Source organism: Miscanthus floridulus, chromosome 13 (genome assembly GCF_019320115.1).
Source record: "Miscanthus floridulus cultivar M001 chromosome 13, ASM1932011v1, whole genome shotgun sequence".
Classification (NCBI taxonomy): domain Eukaryota; kingdom Viridiplantae; phylum Streptophyta; class Magnoliopsida; order Poales; family Poaceae; genus Miscanthus; species Miscanthus floridulus.
In genome coordinates, this window is record NC_089592.1 from 28,142,680 (window position 1) to 28,169,637 (window position 26,958).

The window sequence follows — 26,958 nt, forward strand, 5'->3', positions numbered from 1 at the left end:
AGAGAAGCACAACATCCGTCGGGACTGCTGCCTGTAGATGGGTGGGGTGCCACACCACCAAGGCAACCGGAGCCTCAGCGCGTACGCCCAGACATGGGTAATCTTCTTTGTGTTTTCATCTTTATTTATTTATTCTAACACTCAATTCTCATTACTTGTAATCATCTTTGTGTTTTCCTCGTAGTCCCAAGTGCACCAAGGTCAGGAATGCAACGAGTTCATGGCGTACGCCCTGGCACACAAGGGCAAGGCGACGGCCCTAGAAGTCACCTACAACCTGGCTGATGGGCCCGAGGCGTACACCAACGCGAGTGTCCACAGCAAGCTTAACGAGTACACCTCGGCAGCCTACGAGCGCCATGGGGAGGACTTCGATCTGACCACCCAGCCCCTAGACACAGACCTCCTGATGAGGATGGGAGGAGGGAAGCAGCACGGCAGGTACTGGATGGCGGACAACACAGTCGACTCTGCCTCTGTTCCCAACCTTGTCGAGATTCGAGCAAGGAGCACGAACTCCTCCCTCCCCATATGCTCTCGGCAGCAAAGCTCACAACAGCAGATAGCGGAACTCCAGGTTAGTACTGTTTTATTCGTCGTTCATTGCTTTTACACATCTACCTTGCCTTTGCATTGTTTAAACATTGCGGGTGAAATGTTGCAGGCCGACTTGCGGAGGTTGGAGGCCTAGCAGGCGGCCCAGGCGGAGGCCCATCGGCTGGAGATGGAGGCTGTACAAGCCTAGAGGACGGCCGAGGTGCAGAGGCTACAGGACATGTTCAGCTTCATGGCGAACCTTCAGGCCTTGCCAGGTGTGGTCGTGCCCCAGTCGCTGCTCGCTCCAGTTGTGGCTCCTTCTCCTCCTGTAGGGACTCCGATGAGTATATATGGTTGTTTATTCCTTTAGCTTGTGCGGCCCTTTTGTAGATACTCATGAATTCGCTTCTCCTTTGTGCAGCCATAGTCGGCGGGTTCAAACCCGACTCCTCAAGGTGGCCCTTCTCCATAGGCTGGGTGGACAACTGGCCCTCCTCAAGGTGGCAGTTCACACTTCGGGTGGGGAGGCTGGCAGCAGGTACCGTTTATTTGTTTCTTTTCATGTTGCATGGACTTGTGTTAGACTTAGCCTTATGTTGAACTACTACTAGAGACATATATATATTGTGATGGATATTGTCATGGATGATGCGAATGTATGTGATGGATTATGGACAATGGATTTGTATGTGATGTATTATGGATGGTGGATGTGTATGTGATGAGTTATGGATGTGTATGTGATGGAATATGGATGTGTATGTGATATATCCTGTGCTGTGTGTTGATATATATGTGATTTCTTTGTTTGTGCTGATGGAAAGCAAAAAACCAAAAAAAAGCATTCTTCCCCTCTTTGCCGAGTGCCGTGACCATGGCACCCGGCAAAGCTGGGAAGCAGAGACCCAATTTCCTAGCTTTGCTGAGTGCCAGAGCCATGGCACTCGGCAAAGATTTTTTTTAAAAAGAAAAAATTTCTTTGCCGAGTGCAAGAGTATGACACTCGGCAAAGAATTTTCAAAAAAAAGAAAAAATTCTTTGCCGAGTGCCGCTGAGGTGGCACTCGGCAAAGAGGCCGTCAGAGTTGACGTCGGATTTTTTTTTGCCAAGTGCTGACGTGACACTCGGCAAAGGCTTTATCGAGTGCCCGATATATGGCACTCGATAAAGAAACCTTTGCCGACGGGTTCTTTGCCGACTGCTCTTTGCCGAGTGCGGCACTCGGCAAAGCCTTTACCGACGGTTTCCAGTAGTGAGGTTTGGTCCCTCAGCTCTTGCCTTTGTCTAATTTTGACTATTAACTACAAAATTAGGTAATTTTGACATCTCAACTATTAAAACGTTCCTTTTAATCCCAGAGCCTGTCATAAATGGTTTTCATGTGTCTCAGGCCCACCTGTCATCTTGGACTCACCACTAATATTTATGGAGGGTATTTTCTGGATAGCTAGGTAGCTACACCCAGAAATAGAGATGATTATATATAACAATAGCATCAACAACAATAAATAATATATTAGAATTGGCTAACATTTTTTTTAAGACTCACAATACATACACATACACACCTGAACACTTGGGAACAGTTACAGGAACCTTAAAATGTAAGCACCAGTGATAAGTTAGAGACTACAACTCAAGTGCATGAGTTTCAACATTCAAGTGTTTCACCGCAACAAACATAACTAATTGAGCTACAGTCAATTCCTGAACATATTTGTGTAATAATTTTGAAATTCCAATTTTTAGCTGGTTCGTTTTACATATAAATTTTAAACTTCAAAGTTCAAATGCCTTCCTAATACTTAGACATTCAACTTCATGCATCAACGTGCTCTGCGATGCGTACTTTGGAGCCTTTGGTACGTCTGAATCCATGTTTGATGCCTAATAAGCCCTGCTTTTGATGTCAGGAAATGGAGCCCCTGTATCCACCCCAAGAGCCTCGAAGTGATGATCAGTCACGGATGGCGGCACGTGAGGCAGATATCAGGTTGAGGAGTCCACAGCGAAGGACACATGAGGTAGATGTCAGCAAGTTGAACACAGGGCCCTGGTTGAACAGTCCACAGCGAAGGACCACTGCTCAGGTTAGTTCGGTGTACGGCCACACACATAGCATGGGTTGTTCTGTCCGTGACTGTACCCTTTTTCTAAACTTTATTTCTTTAACAATTCCTTATTTCATATTGATGGAAATTGAAATCCCTTATCACTAACAGTGGCACATAATGGATTGAAAAAAAAATGTAATGGTTGGTAAGAAGCTAGTAGTGTTTTTTCCAATAGGGAAGACCACCAAACGCACACCAACTCATACACGCACAGTGCACACCAACTGCTGCAACAAGTGTGTGGTTCCTATTAAAAACCTATAAATAAAACCATTTTTATTTATAGTGTGCAAATCATGGGTATATATATCTATATATATATATATATATATATATATATATATATATATATATATTGATTTGAATCATAATTGGTTGTCATGCATACCTTTTTGTTCCAATCACCACATAAAGGGGTGGTTAATTTGTTTTGTTTTACTATTTTTCACATTTTAATTTGCTTAGCTTTTTGTAATATTTTTTTAGATTACACAGTACAACGCGGACACTCACTACACAAGTCTCTGAAGAAATTTGCATTAAGTCCATCCAAAAGTTTTGTTGAAACAAAAAGAGTTAACACTCATAGTCCAATTTATAAGAATTGGATTGGTGAACATTTTGTTTTGCACATCTTAAGAGAGAAACGTATGGACGCCATAGTTCCAAAACAAGTTTGTAGCCACATTCAAGGAATTATGTAGTTTGATGCCAAAGAAGCATCAAATTTCGCAGACTCATGGTGTACAAGTCGTTTGCATTCTACTGCACGAGAAAACACTCTTGGATCAACCCCTTCGGATGATATATAAGTATATTTTGTATGTATAGAGAAAAGTAAAAACGTCACAAACTTTGACCAACAATTAGTCAAATTATATAAAACTCAATCCATGGTGGCTAGATAGCCCCCGGGTATTCTGGCTTAAGAAGAAGATCTTCTCACATAGATCGAGAAAACCCCTGAACCCCTACCCCACCCATACACGGCGGCACCGCAGCTCCGTGAGATGAGCTGGCCACATACCTATGCTTTGGATGTGGGGCAAACGAGGGAGTTTTTTTCCCTTATCGTTGCGGCCGAAGTCACAAATAAAGAGTGAGTCCCTTGTGACTTGAACTTTAACCACCCCAGTGGGGTGGTACTGAGCCTGCACTGACCACTCGGTCAGCCATGTCGTTCCCTAGTCAAATTATATACATGTTTAGTCTATAAACTTTTTAAGTAGATTTTTTTGTATTCGAAGAGCATGTAAGATGATATTGATTCTCTTAACTCTTAAGCAAATAAAATATATTACGAGACAAATAAAGAGTCAAAATGTCTATTTTATGTCTTTTCCTCATCAAAATCAAGAAAATAATAACATGTTCCGAGTTCATCAACAAGAACATAGAAAAAAGATATTAAGCCAAGTATTATTGGTCAAAAAGATAATTTCATAATGGTCCAATTAACTAAAGCTATATATTACTCCATTCATTTTAAATTATAAGACATTTTGACTTTTCTAGATACATTGCTTTTAATTTGTACTTAGACAGTATATACATAGCTAAAACTATATATCTAAAAAAGTCAAAGTGTTTTATAATTTGGAACTAGGGAGTATATTCATTTCCATTTGGTTGCGCCTTATGCTTTCTGAACTACTCTCAAACTGTTGTATTCTGCATGGAAACGGGGAATGCCTATTGATTTCCCTTCCACAGTTTGCAACACTGTTATGGACACATCACTCGGGTTTATTCAGAATTTTGATATTACTTGGACTATTGCAATATGGCATATTCCCTTCGTACAAAAGAAATTTACAGAAGAAGCATATATATGAGGAATGTTATATTGTACAACTGCAGCATTATTGCAGTTAGGCCCCGTAAAATTTTGATGAACTGATTCATAATAGAAGTGCATGTTTAATTATTAGAAAGAGCATGTGGCAATGAAACTAGATTGGATACAGACGGGCATCAGTGATCCTGCATTGTTTGGATCTTGGAACTGGATAAATTTGGCTTATGCTGATGCTTATGCTAATTTATTGTGAGAGAAAAATAATGTTCGTTCGCTAAAAAGTATTGCTGAAGTAGTTCAAGCGAACAGGGAAACAAAAATTCAATTTGGAGTATTCAGATTCGAATATGGTACGGATATTAAATATTTGGATCGAAAAACAAACTATCCTTGTAGAATTTTGACCCTTTTGGGACGCACTACTGAAAACTCAAATTGTTCTGTGGGTGACGAATTTTTCTGTGCATTTTTTCGGTACACACAAAAAAATTACAATTATTCTATCGGTTCCAAAATATTCCGACAGAAAAATACGAAAACCCACAGAATAATTGTATGATTTTTCTGTGCGTGACAATACACACACGAAAAAATCAGCACTGACAGAAAAATACAATTTATTCTGTCGGTTCTTTAAAAACATACAGAAAAAATATATGCACACATAGATAAAATATATGCACCCATAGGATAAATACAAAAAATAAAGAAGTCCTAACCCTAACCCGCCGGCCGCCGCCCCCAAACACCCTCGCACGCACGCATTCGCGGACTTGCCTGCTTGGCTCTCCTCATGCACACACGCACACGATGCGCCGCAGCCACAGCTACGCACGCCCGCCCGCCCCGCCGCCTTCTTCTTCCCCGGCAGGCGGCCGCCCCTCCCCTCCCCCTTCTTCACCCGGCCCCAGCGCCCCTCCTCCCCTGCCGACGCCCCGCCCCTCCCCCTTCTTCTTCCCCGGCGGGCGGCCGCCCCTCCCCTCCCCCTTCTTCACCCAGCCGGATCCGGCCCTCCCTCTCCCGGATCCGGTCGGTGCCTGCGGCGGTGGTGGTGGTGGCCGGCGGCGGGGCATGGTGGCGGCGGCGGCCCTCCCCTCCCCCTTCTTCTACCCCGTTGGTGCCCCTCCACTTTCCCTTCTTCTTCCCCGGTGGGTGTCGGGTACCATAAAAAGGGGTCCCCTAAGCGAGAACTGAAAAAATCGCTTAGACATTGTAAATATCGAAGCCAAGAGACAACCACCGGTAAACCCCCGCCTTATCCGAGGCCCGGCTGGACCACCCGGCCCACCTTGAACAGTATCCAGGCTCACCCGAACCGGGCTCGGCCTAGAACGAAACCACAAGGCCTCGGACGAGGTATCGGTTTTCCGACTCGCCCGAGGCCCTGCACCAGAAGGCCTCGGACTAGGTACCGATTCTCCGACTCGCCTGAGGCCCCGCGCCACAAGGCCTCGAATGAGGTACCGATTCTCCGACTCTCTGAGGCCCCACGCCACAAGGCCTCAGACGAGGTACCGATTCTCCGACTCGCCCGAGGCCCCGTGCCACGAGGCCTTGGACAAGGTATCGATTCTCTGACTCGCCCGAGGCCCCGCACCACAAGGCCTCGGACGAGGTACCGATTCTCCAACTCGCTCGAGGTCCCACGCCACAAGGCCTCGGACGAGGTACCAATTCTCTGACTCGCCCAAGGCCCCACGCCACAAGGCCTCGGACGAGGTACCGATTCTCCGACTCGCCCAAGGCCCTGCGCCACAAGGCCTCAGACAAGCACCAAGTTACCGACTCGCTCGAGGCCGGCTCGGCATCAACCCCGTCACCGCCGCCTTGACCGACTTCTCTAACGGGACGTCACATCCAACCACTCCCGCGACGTCAGTCGAATGATGGCATGATACAGCGGAGTGGCTAATGAGACGGGAGTCACATCGATGCCATGCTGTCTGAGACAGGACAGGGTAGGGGTTACCGGCCGCTGTGCTCGGCACTGTGCCCACAGCTGACCCCTGTGCTGCACTATGCTACCTAAACCCTGCTCCAAGGACAGTGCGGCATGAAAAGTCAAGTTTGGGTCCCTGTAGCCTCGAAATCGACATACAAAACCGACTGCTCCCTCCGAGCCTCGGCTATCCGCTTCCGGGCTCCTGTAGCCTCGGGACTCGCACCCACTGAGCCCCCCACAATGGTTCAGCCTTGGCCCCGACTAGGCCTCGGCTCTCTATGTTGTCAGCACTCTAGGACCGGCACGTCGTCTGCAGTACGCACAATGCCCTGCATCAAGCTGCAGGAGCCCCCACGTCGTGCACAGGGCCAAGCTCCTGTAGCCTCAGAATCAGCGCACCCGCGCCGTCGCATCTACCCAGCATTGGCTCTTCGCGCCAGTCAAACATACAGTGACCAGCATGCCTCCAACAGAAGAAGGCGCACATGCCACCATAGGAGCTCCCACGTCGCACAGGATCAGGCATGACCGGCGCATCGCTCCAGTGCACTGAGGACAAGGCCGCACCACCGACCATGTTGCCATAGTGACAAGCTGCAGGGCTTGGACATACCGCCTCTACTCACAAAACGCCACATAGCAAATATATGTACTGCCCCTGTGCCTCCCTTCGACTATAAAAGGGAGTGACCAAAGCCGCTTCTAGGGGGGAAGGGACTCACACGTGCAAGCAACGCATAATGCTCTATAACACACATGCTCCCTCACCGCAAGAGATCAACATCTCAAGCAACTCACACCACTCTACGCAGAGACCTGGGACTAGCTCCCTCTCTCGCTCAGCTTGTAAGCCCCTACTACAAGCACCTCGGTGCAAGGAATACAAGATCGCTCTCTCAGACTAGACGTAGGGCACCTATTGCCTGAACCAGTATAAACCTTGTGTCTCTTTGTATCACCATCCGGGATTAGGGGCACGCAGTACACTTTCACTAGTGGGTTGAGGACCCGCCAGACCCAAAACACCGACAGTTGGCGCACGAGGTAGGGGCTATACTGCGTGTCAGCTTAGTCATCCCAACAAGTTCCAGATGGTGGACCCCGTGCGACCACTACGTCATGGCACGGTGATCTGGTTCAGGAGCCTAGAGTTCATGTCTCTAGGATATGAGTACAATATGGTACTCCTCCCACCCAGAGCCCCATCGACCGACGACAACATCACGCACCAACAGCCTAGGCGCAGACGGCGCCCAGGCCACCGCTCTCGTTGCGCTCGCCAGGCACGACGTGGGCGGGACCACGCCGACACCGCGTGAACTCAGGGCGACGCACCGTGCTTCGCCAGTATCCCATACCCGGCTGTTGGTACAGAGTCCCTGGCTGGGGACCTGTCTAGCTTAAGCCTAGGTAAGGGAAAGACGCTGGTGGCGTGCAGCAACGCCCCATCATCAAGCTCTGCCCCACCACCTCCTAAGGAGTCGACTCCGGTGGAGCAGAGCCCGGCGACGACATCATCCCCGTACCCCTTCGGGTTGGGCAATGCCGCCGCCATCTACGCTTCCGCTCACGCAAAGCCCCTAGGATGCCACCAACATTTTGCCCTCGACCTCATCGCCACAACCCCGACCCACACCCATGCTGACTCCTCAAAGGAGGACGTGGCATGGGCCAGAGCGGACTTCTTTATCTTTGTGACCCTAAAGCCATGCGCCACTTCATGGCCATGAGCGACTACTGCTTCGGGTACTCCGACTCCAATGATGAAGGCACTCACGATCCCACTCGTGAGTGCTTCAACATCGAGCTCGGGGTGCCAAGCGTGAGCGATGAGGACAAGAACCCCACCCCCGAGGAACTTCGACGCCTAGACCTGGAGTAGCTCTATGAGCTTCAGGCCAAGGTCAAACAAGACCGACTCCTTCTGCAGCAGCTCCAAGACACTCTCGAGCAAGAGCAGCGGGGTCGCGGTGATGGCGGAGCACCCTAGCGGAGGGCTCACGACGTCAACCACCGCATCAACAATGACGAAGGGGGCGAGCATCCCCCAATCTTCAATCGTGATAGCCAGAACATCACGGCAGCAGCAATGCTACTCCGAACAATGCTCGAGCCCTCTACCTTGGAGGGGCGACGGGTCCATGATGAGCTCCAAGACCTCCTTGAGACCGCCACGGTACAACAGGCCAAAAGTTCCACCTCTCGACAGTGCGGGGGCGCCTCAGAACTACTCGCGACACCGCCTCAGTAGGATAGAGAGGCCTCGGTTCGTCCTGAGCCTGCTCGGGCACCGACAGCTAACAAGGCCCCCTCGGTGCACGACTGCCTCAGCGACCGACGCGAGGCGCAAGGCGACCATGATGTGGTCAGCAAGCAACGGCGCCATGACAACGATGAGCCCACCCAAGGCTACCACCCGCACCAAGGCGGTCGCTACAACAGCGAGGAGGATCGCAGTCCTTCTCCTAGGCCACCTGGCCCTCAAGTCTTCAGCAAGGCCATCCGCGGCGCCCACTTCCTAGCCCAGTTTCGGTAACCGGCCAACCTCTCAAAGTACAGCGGTGAGACCAACCCCGAGCTATGGCTGGCCGATTACCGCCTGGCTTGTCAGCTAGGTGGCGCGGACGATGACCTGCTCATCATCCGCAACCTCCCCTTGTTCCTGTCAGACTCAGTGCGAGCCTGGATCGAACACCTCCCTCCCTTGCAGATCAACAACTTGCGCGACTTGGTAAAGGTCTTCGTTGGGAATTTCCAGGGCACATACGTGTGCCCCGGGAACTCCTGGGACCTCAAGAGTTCTCGCCAGAGGCCAGACGAGTCTCTCCGAGACTTCATCTAACGCTTCTCTAAGCAATGCACCAAGTTGCCCAGCGTTAAGGACTCAGAAATTGTCCAGGCGTTCCTCTCTGGCACCTCCTGCCAAGACCTGGTTCGAGAGTTAGGCCGGAATGTACCGACCATGGTGGTCGTGCTCCTCGACATCACCACCAACTTTGCCTCGGGCGAAGAGGCTGTCGGTGCCATCTTCCCCGACAACGACGCCAAGGGGAAGTAGAGGGACGAGGCCCCTAGGGCCTCGGCCCCCACCTCCCCAAGAAAAAGAAAAAGGGTCGCCAGGGGAAGTAGGAGGTCCTCGAGGCCGATCAAGTCGTGGCCGTAGATCGCAAGAATCCCTGAGGCCCCGGGCTCTTCGACGACATGCTTAAGAAGCCCTGCCCTTACCACCAGGGCCCGGTGAAGCACACCCTTGAAGAGTGCACCATGCTCCAGCATTACTATGCCAAGCTCTGGCTCCCCAGCGACGATGCCAAGAAGAAGGGCGCCGGCGATAGGGACAACGACAAGGACGATGGGTTCCCCGAGGTGCACAACGCCTTCATGATCTTTGGCGGGCCTTTAGCGTGCCTCACAGCGCATCAGCGAAAGAAGGAGCATTGGGAGGTCTTCTCGGTTAAGGTGGCCACTCCCTGATACCTCGACTGGTCTTAGGAGGCAATCACCTTTGATCGGGATGACCACCCTGATTATGTCCCAAACCCTGGGCAGTACCCACTCGTCGTTGACCCGATCATCGACAACACCCGGCTCACCAAGGTGTTGATGGACGGAGGCAGCGGTCTCAACATCCTCTACGCCAACACCCTGGAGCTCCTGGAGCTTGACCAGTCATGGCTCCAAGGCAATGCCGCGCCCTTCCACGGCATCATGCCAGGGAAATGCACGCGACCCCTTGGGCGCATCAACTTGCCCATCTACTTCGGCACTCCCTCCAACTACCGCAAGGAGGTCCTCACCTTCGAGGTGGTTGGGTTCAAGGGGACCTATCATGCCATCCTAGGGCGCCCGTGCTATGCCAAGTTCATGGTGATCCCCAACTACACCTACCTCAAGCTCAAGATGTTGGGCCCCAACGGCGTCATCATTGTCGAGTCCACGTACGAGCATGCATATGACTGCGACGTCGAATGCATCGAGTATGCCGAGGTTCTCGTGGAGGCTGAGACCCTCATCGTCAACCTCGACCGACTTGGTAGCGAGGCGCCTGACTCCAAGCGTCGTGCTGAGACTTTCGAGCCCATAGAGGCCATCAAGCAAATCCTGGTCGACCCCACCTGCTCCAACGACCGAGCACTGAGAATCGGCGCCACCCTTGATAGCAAATAGGAAGCCATGCTCATTGACTTTCTCCGCGCGAATGCCGATGTATTCGCGTGGAGTCCCTCGGACATGCTGGGCATACCGAGGGAGGTCACCGAGCACACCTTGGACATCCGGGCCAGCCCCAGACCAGTGAAGCAGCACCTACGCCAATTTGATGAGGAAAAGCGTAGGGCCATCGGCGAGGAGGTGCAGAAGCTTTTGGCGGCCAGATTCATCAAGGAAGTGTCCCATCCAGAGTGGTTAGCTAACCTCATATTAGTTAAGAAGAAAAATGGGAAGTGGAGGATGTGTGTAGACTACACCAGTTTGAATAAAGCATGTCCAAAAGTCCCATTCCCATTACCTCGAATCGACCAAATCATTGACTCCACTATGGGATGCGAAACCCTATCTTTCCTTGATGCGTATTCTGGTTACTATCAAATCAAGATGAAAGAATCCGACTAGCTCATGACTTCTTTCATCACCCCATTCGGCATGTACTGCTATGTGACTATGCCATTTGGCCTTAGAAACACTGGGGCCACATACCAGCGGTGCATGACCCAGGTCTTTGGTGAGCACATCGGGTGAACCATCGAGGCCTACATGGACAACATCGTGGTCAAATCTAGGAAGGCCAATGATCTCATCGATGACTTGGAGATAGCCTTCAGATGCCTCAGAGAGAAGGGCATCAAGCTCAACCCCAAGAAGTGTGTCTTCAGGGTCCCCCGAGGCATGCTCTTGGGATTCATAGTCTCGGAGCGTGGCATCGAGGCCAACCCAGAGAAGGTCTCGGCCATGACCAACATGGGACCAATCCGAGGCCTCAAGGGAGTGCAGAGGGTTATGGGATTCCTTGCGGCCCTGGGCTGCTTCATCTCGCGCCTTGGCGAAAAAGGCTTGCCTCTGTATCGCCTCTTGAGAAAATCCGAACACTTTTCTTGGACCCCCGAGGCCGAAGAAGCCCTCACCAAGCTCAAGGCACTACTCACCAATCCTCCCGTCCTGGTGCCGCCGACCAAGGGCGAGGCCCTCTTACTCTATGTCATCACGACGACCCAAGTGGTTAGCGTGACCGTAGTGGCCGAGAGGCAGGAAGAGGGGCACGCTCTACCCGTCCAATGACCTGTTTACTTCATCAGCGAGGTGCTCTCCAAGACTAAGACGCGCTACCCCCACATCTAGAAGCTTATCTACGCCATAGTCCTGGCTCGACGCAAGCTGCGTCACTACTTCGAGTCCCACTCGGTGACCGTGGTGTCGTCTTTCCCTCTGGGAGAGATAATCCAGAACTGGGAGGCCTTGGGTAGAATAGCCAAGTGGGCTATCGAACTCATGGGGGAAGCCCTGTCTTTTGTGCCTCAGAAAGCAATTAAATCCTAGGTCTTGGATGATTTTGTGGCTAAGTGGACCAACACCCAACTGCCACCTGCTCAAATCCAGGCGGAATGCTGGACCATGTACTTTGATGGGTCCCTGATGAAGACCGAGGTAGGCGCGGGTCTGCTCTTCATCTCACCCCTCGGAGTGCACATGCGCTACATGATCTGACTCCACTTCGCTGCCTCCAACAACGTAGCCGAGTACGAAGCCCTCGTCAACGGCCTGCAAATCGCCATCGAACTTGGAGTACGGCGTCTCAACATACGGGGTGATTCGCAGCTCATCGTCGATCAAGTGATGAAGGAGTCAAGCTGCCATGAGCCCAAAATGGAGGCGTACTGCAAGTTGGTACGTTGCCTAGAAGACAAGTTCGACGGCATCGAACTGAACCACATTGCGTGAAAATTCAACGAGGCCACGGATGAACTGGTAAAGATGGCGTCGGCACGGGCCCTGGTCCCCTCGAACATCTTCGCCAGAGACCTCCACAAGCCTTCCATCGACTATGCCTTGATGGTGGAAGAGGGCCCACCGATCGAGCCCACCACAGGGCCTGAGGCCCCCTCTGTCACCGAGACCCCTGTGGCCGAGCCTGAGGCCATGGAAATCAACGCGGAGCCTCCCGAGGCCGACCAGGGCTTGGATTGACGAGTTCTGTTCCTTGATTGCCTCGTTCGCGGAGAGCTTCCTATAGATAGGACCGAAGCTCGATGGCTTGCGCGACAAGCCAAAAGTTACGTCCTCAACTATGGCGAGTTGTACAGGCGAAGCCCATCTGGCATCCTCCAACGGTGCATCACCACCGAGGCAGGCCAAGCCCTACTTTCGGACTTGCACGCGGGAGCCTGCGGGCACCATGCAGCGCCTCGGACGCTCGTTGAAAATGCCTTCCGCTAAGGGTTCTACTGGCCAACGGTGGTTGCTAACACCACCAAGCTGGTACGCTCCTACAAGGGATGCTAGTACTATGCACGGCAAACGCACCTCTTAGCCCAAGCCCTCGAAACCATCCTCATTACATGGACATTCGCCGTGTGGGGGCTGGACATGGTTGGGCCTCTACAGAAGGCCCCCGAGGGCTATACCCATTTGCTGGTAGCTATTGACAAGTTCTCCAAGTGGATCGAGGCTCATCTGATCACTCGAATTAAATCCGAGCAAGTGGTGATGTTCTTCACTGATATCATCCACAGGTTCGGGGTTCCAAACACCATCATCACTAACAATGGGACACAATTCACTGGCCACAAGTTCCTGACATTCTATGATGACCACCACATCCGTGTGGCCTGGTCGGTTGTAGGACACCCTAGGACAAATGACCAAGTAGAATGTGCCAATGACATGATCCTACAGGGTCTCAAGCCAAGAATATACAACCGGTTGAAGAAATTTGGCAAGAAATGGCTTGCCGAACTCCCATCGGCCATCTGGGGCCTGAGGAACACTCCGAGCTAAGCCATAGGGTTCACACCGTTCTTCTTGGTCTATGGAGCTAAGGCCATCCTCCCCACTGACTTGGAGTATGGTTCCCCGAGGCTACAAGCCTACAACGAGCAAAGCAACCGCACTGCCCGCGAGGACGCCCTCGACCAACTAGAGGAAGCTCGAGACATTGCGCTGCTACACTCGGCCAAGTACCAGCAAGCCCTACGACGCTATCAAGACCGGCACATTTGAAGCCGAGACCTGAAAGTGGGCGACCTGGTGCTGAGACTGAGGTAGAGCAATAAGGGCTGCCACAGGCTGACCCCGCCATGGGAAGGGCCGTACATCATCGCCCAAGTGCTAAAGCCCAGGACCTACAAGCTAGCCAATGAGAAGGGCGAAATCCTCACCAATGCTTGGAACATAGAACAGCTACGTCGCTTCTACCCTTAAATTCCCAAGCATTGTATACATTATTTCTCAAAATACAATAAAGAAGCGTTCTTTAGTTGTTCTAATTTTTCGAGAAACCCCCCGAGCCCATTGATGGGGGATCGGCATTACGATAACACTATAAAGGAGACTCGGCTCTACCTCTAAAGAGGCGCCCACCGTGGGGCTCAAACAAGACTCAGCTCTGTCTCTATAGAACCAAGCCTCCCTCAGGGGCTAGAAGGGGGGACCCCCTTAAGTCCTAGACACTGTTTTTAGTCATTTTTCAAAAAAATTCTACGCCAAACTCTCTCGCGTACTCTGACAAATCGATTGTATAAAACATAAGGACCAAAAGTCTATCTCAGGGCCAAAAGGCCGACCAAGCCGTGAGATGGCCTACACCTCTGGGCTACGGCAACTCCCTCACCACCTTTTGCCCGAAGGTCAGCTTAGGCTCTGAAGAAGTTTTTTGCAAGAGATATGTTCAAAGACGAGACAGAGGGTAGAGGCTCGAAAATACAATAAAAATGATTAAAAAGCATATACACACAAGTACATTAAAAGGCCTCGACAGCCACAAGCGTCATGGTACAATGATATAAGTCCTAATCTACTTACATGGCCCCTTAGGCCCAGGTCAAAACTTAGGGTCTCCAGCATTGGCGGTCGGCGTAGGAGGAACCACCTCCTCTTTGAACAACCTAGCCAGTGTCGTGCCAGGGGCCTCAGCCGCCTCCACCAGCTTGATGACCTCCTCCTTGACCTTCTCATCATCCTCAGCCACGACGTAACCATCGCTGACGGCCTCGAGGTTGATGCCGATGTAGTGCAAGGAGACGACGGCCAGGGCGCGCTTGACGCCTGTATGCAGCGCCCCCTAGAGCCACTCGTGGACTCGACCGCTCAATGCGATCAAGCGGCTCCTGAGGGAGCTGCCCAACTCGACCCCCTCGACCTCTAGGGCCTCATAGGTGGTACGAGCGGCGCTCCACAGTGCATTGTGCTCCTGGATCTCGACCTCGAGCACCGCCTGCACTGCGATGGAGGCCTCAGCTGCCTGGGAGGTCTCCTTCTCCAACCCTACGCTGAGACAAGCGAGATGGGGTTAAGCACGAAAGAAAACAAGCCAACCAGGGGCGCAAGCCTATGAGACTCACCCTTGACTTTCTCCCTCTAGTTTTGGACCTCGACCCGAGAGGCCTCAACTGCCCTGGAAGCCTCCCTCTCTAGCTCTGCATCACATCGGGGAGTTAGGGGTCGAACGCAAGAAGAACAAATAAAACAAGGGGTGTGGCTCAACAGGACTCACCCTCGGCCTTTTCCTTCCAGACGAAGGCCTCAACCCGGGAGGCCTTGGCCACCTTGACAGCCTCTGCTAGGGCACCTTTCGTCAGCAGGTGCGCGCCCTGCTCTGCCTCCAGCTTCTCGGCGACGGCCTTGGCAGAGGCTGCCTCTTGTTTGGCCTGGGACCTGAAGGTGTCCCACTCACCGTCCACCCGGGTCAGCTCCTCCTCTAGCTCCTTGATCCGTGCTGCCAAAGGGGTGGCCTGCTCCTGAGCCGTGGCCACCTCGGCCTTCATGTCAGCATAGCAAAGGCGGAGGTCCTCTACCTCCGCACTTTGCGCCAATAGAAGCTCATTAGCATTGGTGAGTAGGTCTTTCTGCTGCCGGAGCTGGTCCTAGACGTCCCTCTCCCGCCGGAGGAACATCGACTTCTCGAGGGACCGGTCCTTGAGCTCCTGGATAGGCAGAACAAACGTCAAGAACTACGAGAAAACTCAGGAAAAAGACGACACAACATGAGAAAAGAAAGTGCGTACCTGGGCAACGCTGGGCAAGTTGTTAGCCACGATGGACAGTGCTGTCCATAGTGACCGCTCCGCCAGCTGGCAGAATTGCTAGAAGGAGCCCTAGTGCCTCCCCTCGTCCATGTCCTTGAGGGCGAATAGAGGTTCCCCCTCAGGGTCATCCTAGCTCTGCCACAAGACACGCAGGCTATCCCACCCATGGGGCTCAGGTCGTACCCAGACGAGGGCCGAGCTCCCCTCACCGAAAGTCAAAGCTGGCTGCTCCATGGTGCTGGCCACATCGGCGTCTACCACCTCCTTCCCTCGAGAAGTATCATCGGAGGAGATTGAATGAGCCTCCACCTCCTGGGTGCTCTCCTATGATGGCGGTGGGTCTTGGACCGGGGGCGGTACCGAAGCTTGCCCCGCCTCTGTCTCCACATCCTAGGCCGCTGGCTCCGCCGCGCCCAAGCTGGCCTCCGCCACCTCGCCCTCGGTGGTCCCGGGAGCTCCAGCCTCCGCCACCTCGGCCTCGGTGGTCCTAGGAGCCCTGGCGTCTGCCACCTCGGCTTTGGAAGCCCTAGAAGCCCCGACCTCCACCACCTCGGCCTTAGAGGTCCTAGGGGCCTCAACCTCACCCTCGGTGGCCTCAACGATTGAAGGCACCTTAGCTTCACCTGACTCGAGGGCCCTGGCCTCATAGGGCGTAGGCGCCTCCTCCCTCGCCTACTTCATGGCCACCTTAGTAGCCTCTCCTTGGGTGACCGGCTCCTTTAGGTCGGCCCTGGCTGACGCCACGCCACGCTGTATGGCGGCCTACACGTCCACCACCCATCAGGCGGTGGAGTTGGTGCTCACCTTGAGTGCCTTAAGTGGTGCCAGGGCGAGTGCTTCTGCCTAACGCTTCTGGCTAAAGACAAAACACTCACGAGGTCAGCATATGACCAAAGAACAAGTGGGAGATGCTGCAAACTCCACTAACAAAACACTTACCTCGAACGGGGAAGCAATAGCTTCCGCACCCCGTCCCTCATCCTCGGCAAAGGCGGCGGCGGCGGCGGTGGCACGACCCCTGTGTCCACCGGTACCGGCCGGCCCTTACCGAACTCCAACGCCACCTCGGCCCTCTGTGGAGGCAGTTGGGTCACCCCCGCCATCGCCCGCTCCACCTCCGCCGTCGAGCCCATCGGGCTGACGACGCGCTTCCTCAACGCCCGTGTCTCGGGCATGTCGACCTCGGCCCCAGGGCGAGCGATCGCCAGCCTCAAGGCGCCCTCTCCTCCTCCTCCTAGAGATGCCAGGCCACTCGCCGATGCCCTGAGCACCATCTCCCTGACGTCAGGGAGATGGTCCAGGGGACCCCGCCCTGCCTCGCTCTCATCGTCATCGCTCGAAGAATCCATCGACGATGATGACGGAGATGGCTCCTCCAGGAGACCGTCTTGCCTCTGTTGCCGGCGACATTTCTCTAGCTCATCGCACTCGAGGCTCTTCCTCTTGTGCCTTGCCTCCTCGACATCCTTCCACTCCTTGTATGCCTCAGCGTGTGCCCTGTTCTCCGCCCGCCGCTCTGCGTCCTCAGGAACGGGCGGCGGGGAGGCACGCACATCCCTCATCCCATTCAGGAATGGCAAACGCAAATATGGGAACAAATTGAAAACGTAAGGAGCAAGGAGGCCTTGGGGGCCGCAGCGATGCGTGACTCACCAGAGAGATGTACCCCCACGATGGGCGCATCAGGAATGGGGTCAGATCACTGCTCCTCTACCGCCCCTCCACCATCTCTCTCACCCAACGTAGAATCTCCTCATCAGAAAGGGCGATAGCGGACAACCGGATGCCGTCGATTAGCTCACCCAGTGTCATCTCGAACAGGCATTGCCGCCGAGCCATCAGTGGCAGCACCCTCCGGTGGTGGAAGGCCACAATGACCACAACCGCCATAGGGCCACGGCTACACAGCCTCTCCAGCGCCTTCAGGAGTGGCTGTAGCTTGGACTAATCAGCCAATGGGACATCGTACCTCCACCTCTCCGGCTGGCTCTCCATGACCCGCCCGGTATAGGGGGGAAGCCCGCCGTCATCATTGCGGAGGTAGAACCAGCTGTTGAACCAGCGGCGTTTGGACGACGCGAGCTGGGCCAGGATGTAGAAGGGCTGTCTGTCTTGGCGCACTTGGAGAGTGCAGCCGCTAGCCCTCAACGCCTTCTGTGTGCTCGTCGTACCCATTGGCTTGGTGTTGAGCCCCGCCCAAAAGAAGTGGAGCCACAGCTCCTAGTGGGGGGTGATGCCTAGGTACCCCTTGTAGACGGCGATGAAGATGGCAGCCTACGCAATGGAGTTGGGGTTGAAGTTGTGGAGCTCCACACTGTAGTAATGCGGGAGCACCCACATGAACCGGTCCACCGGCAAGCCGAGGCCACGCTCATGGAAGGCCATGAAGCTCACGATGTAGCCATCACGTGGCCTTGGCTCTGGCTCGTTCCCCAGAGCAATCCACTCTAGTCTATTGGGGTCGGTGACCGGGCGGAGGAGACCATCATCGACGAGCGACTGCAGCATCGTCGCGGACACGTCGGACAAACCCTAAGGATCCTCCTAGAGGACAATGGCGCTGCTGGCCATGGGTGCGGTGGAGAATGTGGCTATGGTGGTAAGGCGTGCTCTCGCTATCTCTCTCTCTCTCCTTTCCTCCCCCTTCTCCCTTCTTCTCCCCGGCACTCTCTTCCTCTGTTCTTAGCAACCGCTCGAGGGCAGAAAGGGCGAACGTAGGCAAAAAAAGGTAAGGAGGGGTGGGGTGCGGCTTGTCACGTATTTATGAGGGAGGAAAGAAGGCAAAATGGGTGGGTGATGAAACCGGGAAAGTTTCCCTCAGATCTAGCGCAGTTAATCCGGATCCGACCAAACCACCCACACGTCCACCTTTTTCTTATTAACCGCGTGCACACAAACATCCCATCCATAGACGTCGTGCCGCATTCGACCACAGCAACGGCAGGCACCGTTCTGTCTCCCTGAGGAACCGCCTCAAAAGGCGCACCCGCCGTCGTCAGCCAATGGGAAGGGAATATCCCCCACCCGATTCCTTTCAGACTAAGGAACTGAGCACCGAGCCCGTTATGGTCCAGGGGTTTGAAGGCTGGGCCCCCGAGGGTCTCAACAGCCGCCCCAGGACAAACAGAGTTAGGGATGACTATGGGCGAGCCCGTACATGGCTGAGGCCCAAGCAAGCAATTGCTTGGGATGCCCTAAGTCGTGTCTGAGACCGGCAGGGAGATCTTTGAATGGGATCCCACCGTAGGGAGGCACCGAGCCTCCGGAGCCAATCAAATGGCCCTAGGACCCACTAGAGAAGCCCTCTGGTACTTTTGGAGTGCATCTCTGGACCGCTAGCCAACCCCTATCGAATGGGGCACGGACCTCCACTCGGACTTACCCGGTAATAGCTCACCGGAGGTGTCACTGCTCACCCACCGAGGGTAGTCTGGCATACTCCACCCCTCCTTCCGAACGAAAAGGATGCACAAGGGCCGCACAAAAAAGACAGGGAAACTCCTGATTGCCCTCTTGCTCCAAGCAGAGGCTCGAGGGCTCTTCCTGTAACCAAGCCGAGGCCCAGCGACCCGAACTCACACTCGGGGGCTCGGCAAACATGATAAAACCCCTCACTCAACATGAAAAAAGCCCCTGACGGAATAAATCCACTCCTCCAGGGCGTTGGGGGCTACACCGGTGGGTGCGCTCACGCGCACCCACCAAAGCCTCAAGTACGAAACACCATCCTGCCAGGAGCTACCGCGGGCCAAGTAGTCTCATCAAAACCCTTAGGGAGAGCGCTCACACTCTCCTTGAGGCTCGAGGGCTACTATCGGGTACCATAAAGGGGTCCCCAAGCGAGAACCGAAAAAATTGCTTAGACCTTGTAAATCTCGAAGCCAAGAGACAACCACCGGCAAACCCCCGCCTTATTCGAGGCTCGGCTGGACCACTCGGCCCACCTCGAACAGTATCCGGGCTCACCCAAAGCAGGCTCGGCCCAGAATGAAACCACGAGGCCTCGGACGAGGTATCGGTTTTCCGACTTGCTTGAGGCCCCACGCCACAAGGCCTCGAATGAGGTACCGATTCTCTGAGTCGCCCGAGGCCCCGCGCCACAAGGCCACGGACAAGGTACCAATTCTCTGACTCGCCTGAGGCCCCGCTCCATGAGGCCTTGGACGAGGTACCGATTCTCTGACTCGCCCGAGGCCTCGCGCCACAAGGCCTCGGACAAGGTACCGATTCTCCGACTCGCCCGAGGCCCCACGCCACAAGGCCTCGGACGAGGTACCGATTCTTCGACTCGCCCAAGGACCCACTCCACAAGGCCTCGGACAAGGTATCGATTCTCTGACTCGCCCGAGGCCCCATGCGAAAAGGCCTCGGACAAGGTATCAATTCTCTGACTTGCCCGAGGCCCTGCACCACAAGGCCTCGGACAAGCACCCAGTTACCGACTCGCTTGAGGCTGGCTCGGCATCAACCCTGTCACCGCCGCCTTGACCGACTTCTCTGACGGGATGTCACATCCAACTAACGCGTCCAACCACTCCTGCGACGTCAGCCAAACGGCGTTAGTCGAACGACGGCACGATACAGCGGAGTGGCCGACGAGACGGGAGTCACATCGACGCCATGCCATCTGGGATAGGACGGGGCAGGGGTTATCGGCCACTGTGCTTGGCACTGTGCCCACGGTTGACCCCCGTGCTGCACTGTGCTGCCTAAACCCTGCTCCAAGGACAGCGTGACATGGAAAGTCAAGTACGGGCCCCTGTAGCCTCAGAATCAACGTACAAAACCAACTACTCCCTCCGAGCCTCGGGTATCCGCTTCCGGGCTCCTGTAGCCTCGGGACTCGCGCCCACCGAGCCCCCCACAATGGTTCAGCCTCAGCACCGACTAGGCCTCAGCTCTCTACGTTGTCAGCACTCTGGGATCGGCACATCGTCTGCAGTACGCGCCATGCCCTGCGTCAAGCTGCAGGGGACCCCACGTCGTGCACAGGGCCAAGCTCCTGTAACCTCGGAATCAGCGCACCCGCGCCGTTGCATCTACCCAGCCTCGGCTCTCCACGCCGGTCAAACATACAGTGACCAGCACACCACCAACAGAAGAAGGCGCGCATGCCACCACAGGAGCTCCCACATCGCACAGGATCAGGCGTGACCGGCGTGTCGCTCCAGTGCACCGAGGACAAGGCCGCTCCACCGACCATGCCGCCACAGTGACAAGCTGTAGGGCTCGGATATACCGCCTCTGCTCACAAAACGCCACGTAGCAAATACATGTACTGCCCCTATGCCTCCCTTCGACTATAAAAGGGAGTGACTAGGGCTGCTTCTAGGGGGGAAGGGACTCACACATGCAAGCAACGCACAACGCTCTGTAACACACACGCTCCCTCACCGCAAGAAATCAACATCTCAAGCAACTCACGCAACTCTACGCAGAGACCTGGGACTAGCTCCCACTCTCGCTCAGCTTGTAAGCCCCTACTACAAGCACCTCGCTGCAAGGAATACAAGATCACTCTCTCAGACTGGACGTGGGGCACCTATTGCCTGAACCAGTATAAACCTTGTGTCTCTTTGCATCACCATCTGGGATTAGGGGCACGCAGTACACTTTCACTAGTCGGTTGAGGACCCGCCGGACCCAAAACACCGACAGCGGGGTGGCCGACGGCGGGGCGTGGTGGTGGCGGCAGCCCTCCCCTCCCCCTTCTTCTCCCCCGCCGGCGCCCCTCCCCTCCCCCTTCTTCACCCGACCGGATCCGGCCCTCCCTCCCCCGGATCTGGCCGGTGGCTGTGGTGGTGGTGGTGGTGGCCGGCGGCAGGGCGTGGTGGTGGTTGTTGGTTGTTGTATTTTTTATGTGCAATCTGTGATGCAAATTCCCATTTCCTGAATCACTGTGATTATTGCAACAAAAATCACCATCTTTCAGCTGAGATTGCACCGCAAATTTAGTTTTTATTGCATTCAGAGTATGTTTTCTAGTGTAATTTGTTGTAGTCAATGCCATTTGGTATCTGACTTGCAGTCATTCTTTGTGATTGTGTGTCTCGAAACATGGCAGAATACAAGGGGGAACGGATCTTGCGACACTGGTTGCTTATTTATGAGTTTCCAGTTATTATATGCCCGTTTACATGTTCTGATTGTTCTAATGATTATGACTGAAAAAACTGATGATTGTTTTTTCTTAGCTAGTTAGCCAGCTAGGTGTAATTTGTTTTCTGAATATAGTCTTTTGTTTTTTCTTAGCTAGCTAGCCAGCTAGTGTAATTCGTTTTCTGAATACAGTCTTACTATTATTATTGGAGTTCACTTGATTAGCCTTTCTGCTAGTGGCATCTTGACTGAAAACTTATGTGAATGGATTAGTAGCATACTTAATAGTGAAGTAGTTGATAAGTAGAGTTTACAAATTTCCTTGGTGTTGAGATGGTAATGCTTTTGAATTTCAAGATGCTTTTGGCCTTATCATACTATAAGAAGTAAGAACCAATTGATAAAAACAATTATCCACGACCACCTCTACATGCTTGTTTGTGCATATAAAAAGACAACAATACTCAGAAGGTTGCTATAACATGTCCACACTCCACTTATGTGGTGCTAATACTACTCTCCATTTGTACTTGCTTTTTTTATTTGAAGCTACAAAAAGAAAGTATACAAAAACTAATAGATAAGAAATGCTACTACTCAATTGTCAATTCAGAACTCATATTGTGGGTTATAAGGTTATTTCAGTGAAATTGTGTTGGTATTGGTATACAACCTTTATTAGTTGGTGCATCTCCCATTTTCCCAAAGTCTTCGTTACACTTTATTGAATTGCTGCAGCCCTAGAAATCCATAGTTTCTGTTTCACAATTCACCCAAAATTTCATTCTTTGTTTCATAATTAAATAATCTTCTGTAGTTGTTTTTACTACCTTTACCTGGCCTCTCTTGCTCACAGATAGTGGAAGCTAATGCAAGGAAGGTGGGCAAAGTCCTACTTAAGCCAATAAGCAGTGAATGTGTTGGTGTTGACAACAAGGGTGTGAACCGCCTGATCTCCAAGAAGATCGTCAAACGGAAGAAGAAGGGCTCTGATGATTCCTCTGGTGATGACAACAAGGGTGTGAACCGCCTGCGGTGGTGGCTTTGTTGGAAGATGCAGGCAGTTCTAGTGCCAAGAGGTGACAATAAAGGAACTCCAAGACCATCGTACTACTGGTAATAATTACAGCACACCGTCAACCCTCCTAATACCCCTTGTTACAACAGAAGAAGAGAAGAACATAGTAGTAGGCTACCAAAAAAACTGCGAGAGCAACACCAAGAGGTTAACAGCAGTTTAAGGCATTGCAACATTTTTCAGTAGCAGGAGTAGCAGTAGCAGTCTAGAGGTGCAGCGAGGTGTCGACGTTGACTTCACCAGAGACATGTTTGTAGTTGTAGGTCTTGTAGGTCTTACTGGGCCACAGCTCCACCGCGATGGGGTTGCTATCGTCGTGGAGCTGGAAGCTTTTACATTCACAGACAGTGGTTGGCACGGCCGGGAATAAGGAGGCGGCGGCGACAGCGGCAGTGGTGTCACGCAGCGGCCTGCACGGGTAGAGCAGCTCCGGGTGGAAGAACCACTTCACGGGCATCTCCCTCAGGGAGGCGGTGGCTGCAGGGCGGGGCGGGGGGGGGGGGAGCACATGGAGAAGCCTCTCCTCCCGCTTCTCCCTGATCCTCTCCAGCTCCCTGAACCTCTGCTGCAGCAGGGCGATGGAGGAGAACATCACCTGGCCTTCGCTGCTCTGCACCCCCATGATTATTGAGGAGAGGGAAACTGAAGTAGTGAAATTCATGAACTGCTGAGATGAGATGGTAATGCTTTTGAATGTATTGATGTCGGAATATTTGGACATCATCTACATGTAGCCTGGATGCTATGAATGAATGTGTTGAACATTTGGACTCCATCTTTATATGTTGTGATGAAATTACTGTATGGACAGTCCATATTTTAATATGTTGTTGCTACTGTTTTCAAATAATTATTGTATCCAATTTGCTGCATGGGTAAGTGTATATTACTCTGTCCGTGGTCTGTTAACACCTGTGTGTTCACCTAGTCCCACAGAAAAATACAATTTTTTTCCTGTGAGTGCACCTCTGCAACTTTGACAGGACAACACTAACAAAAAGATGATTTTTCTGTTGGGTTTTTCTTTTTTCTGTGAGGAATAATGCACAGAAATTTTATTTTTAATCTGGCCGAACACAATTTTTCTGTGCGTGTAACACTCATAGAAAAATTGTTTCCGACGGCGAACACATAGAACAATTGAATTTTTCTGTCATTATATTTCCATGTGTATTTTTCGAGGGTACACCGTCAGAAAAATATTTTTCTGACGGTATTCGCATTTGAAGAATGCGAGTTTCCAATAGTGACGGATGGATATCGGGAAATATCCATCCTATTTTCATCCCTAAGCATGTGCGGCGAATGCTTAGTTGACACCTTCCTTTTCATTGCAGGTACAACCTTCTCTACCTCCGCAACAGCCAGCCGAGTTTGGAAGCAAAAATTAGGTTGTAATGGACGCTGCATCGCCGAGAACTGCTCAGGCTTGTTTCCTGGCCTGCTGCTGTACGTGGAGTTCCGGACATGAGGAATTTAGATATGACTAGCCATATATATCAGTTTTTGCAAAAAGTCCTTGTTTAATTCTCGGTCAACAAATACTCGGTTTGTGACAAGGGATGAACCCAGATTTATTTTCATTATCGTTATGGTTTTGCAATAAATGTATCAAGGTTCTGGGATTCATTTTGGAAAAAATTTCGGTTCCAACCGAAATGGACGAATTTCGGTAAATTTCGGTCCAATTTCGGACTCAATTCGGTGAAATTTTGAGATTTGAAGCACAGAATTCGTTTTGGACCTAACCGAAATGGACGAATTTCGCCGAAATTCGGACTGTCTCGGTCGAATCCCAGATCCTTGAAATGTATGTTGTATTATGAAAAAAAAATCCAACACCGAGTGCAACTTCTTGCTGTCATTAATTTATAACTCCTTCATAACAAAAAATAATATGGAGTAATATGCTAATTAAGAAAAAAAGGATAATAAATACAGGAGCATCACACGGCTACTACCTCCGATCTTGTTCTCCATGCATGTGCTTTATTCATTCACAAACTTTTATTCATATACCCTGCAACTGATCTTTAATGTTGTTTGGAATGGAATAAAAACAGGTCGGCGTTGTCCATGGCAACGCAGATGACGATAAGGAACAGCGTGGGCGCTGCCTGAAATACTCGCAGAAGGCCCTCGGCTTCGCCGTCTGCACGTTTATCGGATACGCGGCCAATGCATCCTTCAAGATGGCGATCGCACCCTTCTTTCTCGCCATCTGCGCCGACCTCCTGTCGCTCAAGACGAAGGCGAAGCTGGGTAGTGCCCTGGTCTACTTCTCATCGCTGCACCTGCTCCTCATGACGTACCTCATCTTCATCGCGTTCGACATGGACCACGCCTACGCCATCCTCTTCCTCGCGCTCGTCGTCTTCGCCTCCCACCTCCAGCAGAAGCTATGGCCGCCCAAGCCGCCGCCGCCGGACGCGCAGGCGGCGCAGCAGAGCGCCGATGAGAGGAACAAGGCTTGGAGCAAGGAGCTGGACAGCATCTTCGAGATGTCCGCTCTGATCCTTAACTGGAGAAGCTTCGTCAGCGTGATCATGACCGTGGTCCGGCACTTCATCACTGCTGCTGGGAAAGACAATGACGAGATCGCGCCAGGGGCTGTTGGGCTCCTATTCTTCCTCACCATCATTCTTGGCATCTATCTGATGCTGGCCTCGACTGTGAGGAGTCCGGCACTGAATCTCCCTACCAAGTATCTTGATGTCGTGCTCATCTGCCTTCTCCTCGGCACTCTTATCGCCACCGTCATGACGTTCAGGTAAGCAGCAGATTCTGTGGTGAGTTTTATTTATTTATTTATCTCGATTGTTTGATCTCACTTAGGAGTATATTATTGACGTGATTATGTATATACTTGTGTTTGATTGACGACAGTGGTGATTATGTATATACTTGTGTTTGATTGACGACGTGATTATGTATATACTTGTGTTTGATCTCACTTAGGAGTATATTATTTATTTATCTCGATTGTTTGATCTCACTTAGAAGTCAAATAATCAAACTTCTAGAGTTGTACGTCTTAAGTTAAACTTTCTTAAATTTAACTAAATTTATCGAAAAGGTAAAAAATATTTATGGCACCAAATAAGTAGACTATGAAAATATATTTCATAGCATATCTAATTATGTTAATTTAGTGTCATATAAATATTGGTGCACTTTTCTATAAATTCAATTAAACTTAAAGATATTTGACTTTAAGCAAATTTAAAAATTGGTTTATTGGGGAAACGAGGGAATAGGAACCATGCCGCTCCCCTACAGCCAAAATCGATCGGTTAGGACAGAAATTGGTTCTAACGAAGAGAGATGCAAATGGAATTTTCATATGGCGCAACATCCATGTGGAATTTTCACAAGAGAACTTGATATAGTGGCTAGGTGGAAAGGCTTAGGTCTAGTGTGCGATGGTACTATTTCTTTTTATAACAAAAAAGTACGTTATAATAAATTTCTTCTCCGTTGCTAAAAAGCAGTAACGTCATCATCTACTCGATGAAACCAACTCTCGATCCCTGCTCACATATCTACGTCCGGGTCTGATAAGAATCATCCTCCACTCAGAGCTCATGCATCCACGTCCTACCCGGTTTTGATACGAAAACTAGATCCACGTATCCGCGTCCAATATGAAATCCTGAGAGCTACACATCCGTGTCTGATTATTGAGGTTCAGTCAAAAAAATGTGGCCCCAGTCCAAAGCATGGCCATATATCTAGTGATAAGATGATATAACTACCATATCTAACCCCTTAATCGTTTGTGATACGATGAACGTCACTGCCGCCTGGTAAGGAAGAGACCCAAATCGGACAGGGTGCATCAGGTACTTGGAAAGCAAGATATCGATTAGATAGCCTTGACGACCAAGTTGATCCAATAAGATCTGATAGATTCTCCTTGTAAGAAACTAGAAAACTGTTGATATATATCATTCAACATTTCATCTGTAACCCTACCCCCAGACTATATAAGGAGAGGTAGGGGTAAGTCATTCATATATTAGACATTCATAGTTAGGAACACTAGGCACATTCATCAGCGCCCCTATAAATCACCGAGCATATTGTCTAAGTGATTTATTCTCCACTGGACGTAGGGTACCCTCTTTGATGTACAGTACATTCCATTGTACCTC

General features: G+C 51.7%; 1 protein-coding gene, 2 non-coding genes and 1 pseudogene across 3 annotated transcripts; 3 read left to right on the forward strand and 1 right to left on the reverse strand.

The window, feature by feature from the left end:
* Positions 1–37: 37 nt before the first annotated feature.
* LOC136499651 (uncharacterized) lies at positions 38–25,578 on the forward strand (annotated as a pseudogene).
* Positions 21,489–21,570, forward strand: LOC136502379 (small nucleolar RNA Z196/R39/R59 family). The gene has a single exon (XR_010770534.1). It is a non-coding gene; the product is annotated as a small nucleolar RNA Z196/R39/R59 family (small nucleolar RNA).
* LOC136502419 (small nucleolar RNA F1/F2/snoR5a) lies at positions 21,629–21,768 on the forward strand. The gene has a single exon (XR_010770560.1). It is a non-coding gene; the product is annotated as a small nucleolar RNA F1/F2/snoR5a (small nucleolar RNA).
* On the reverse strand, positions 22,886–23,426 carry LOC136498948 (uncharacterized). The gene has a single exon (XM_066494647.1). The coding sequence runs from the start codon at positions 23,424–23,426 to the stop codon at positions 23,010–23,012; it is 417 nt and encodes a 138-aa protein (XP_066350744.1). The 3' UTR covers positions 22,886–23,009.
* Positions 25,579–26,958: the final 1,380 nt, after the last annotated feature.

What these genes read in the sequence shown, in the direction of transcription:
- LOC136498948 (XM_066494647.1), bottom strand. Translation starts at nt 23,426, where the DNA reads ATGGGGGTGCAGAGCAGCGAAGGCCAGGTGATGTTCTCCTCCATCGCC.